We start from the raw sequence: 374 nt of genomic DNA on the forward strand, positions 1-374 counted from the left end.
GCCTCCAACAGTCTCCAACCGCCTCCAACAGTCTCCAACCGCCTCCAACAGTCTCCAACAGTCTCCTACCGCCTCCAACAGTCTCCAACCGCCTCCAACAGTCTCCAACAGCCTCCAACAGTCTCCAACAGCCTCCAACAGCCTCCAACCGCCTCCAACAGCCTCCAACCGCCTCCAACAGTCTCCAACAGCCTCCAACCGCCTCCAACCGCCTCCAACAGTCTCCAACCGCCTCCAACAGTCTCCAACCGCCTCCAACAGTCTCCAACAGCCTCCAACAGCCTCCAACAGAATCCAACAGTCTCCAACCACCTCCAACAGTCTCCAACCCCCTCCAACAGCCTCCAACACCCTCCAACAGTCTCCAACACCCT

The 374-nt window shown here is 58.8% G+C and overlaps 2 protein-coding genes across 55 annotated transcripts in view; both read right to left on the bottom strand.

Annotated features, from left to right (window-relative positions):
* LOC106964324 (sodium/calcium exchanger 1-like) overlaps positions 1 to 374 on the bottom strand; it is a 45,409-nt gene that overhangs the window by 32,350 nt on the left and 12,685 nt on the right. The gene's annotated exons all lie outside the window — the stretch shown is intronic.
* The window catches only part of LOC106964325 (uncharacterized), a 15,405-nt gene that overhangs the window by 3,220 nt on the left and 11,811 nt on the right, over positions 1 to 374 (bottom strand). For 40 of the 50 annotated variants that reach the window (XR_001428397.1, XR_001428396.1, XR_001428395.1 and 37 more), the window contains one exon: positions 3 to 272. Coding sequence is in view for 42 of the 50 variants with exons in the window: in XM_015059793.1 (XP_014915279.1) it covers positions 3 to 272 (270 nt within the window). In the remaining 8 variants the exon portion in view is untranslated. Of the gene's footprint in view, positions 1 to 2; positions 273 to 312; positions 343 to 374 lie in introns of all 50 variants that reach the window. The other 10 variants (XR_001428392.1, XM_015059803.1, XM_015059780.1 and 7 more) reach the window with 1 other exon arrangement.

Source organism: Poecilia latipinna, unplaced genomic scaffold, assembly GCF_001443285.1.
Source record: "Poecilia latipinna isolate Pla-1442-1.1 unplaced genomic scaffold, P_latipinna-1.0 Scaffold1657, whole genome shotgun sequence".
NCBI lineage: Eukaryota > Metazoa > Chordata > Actinopteri > Cyprinodontiformes > Poeciliidae > Poecilia > Poecilia latipinna.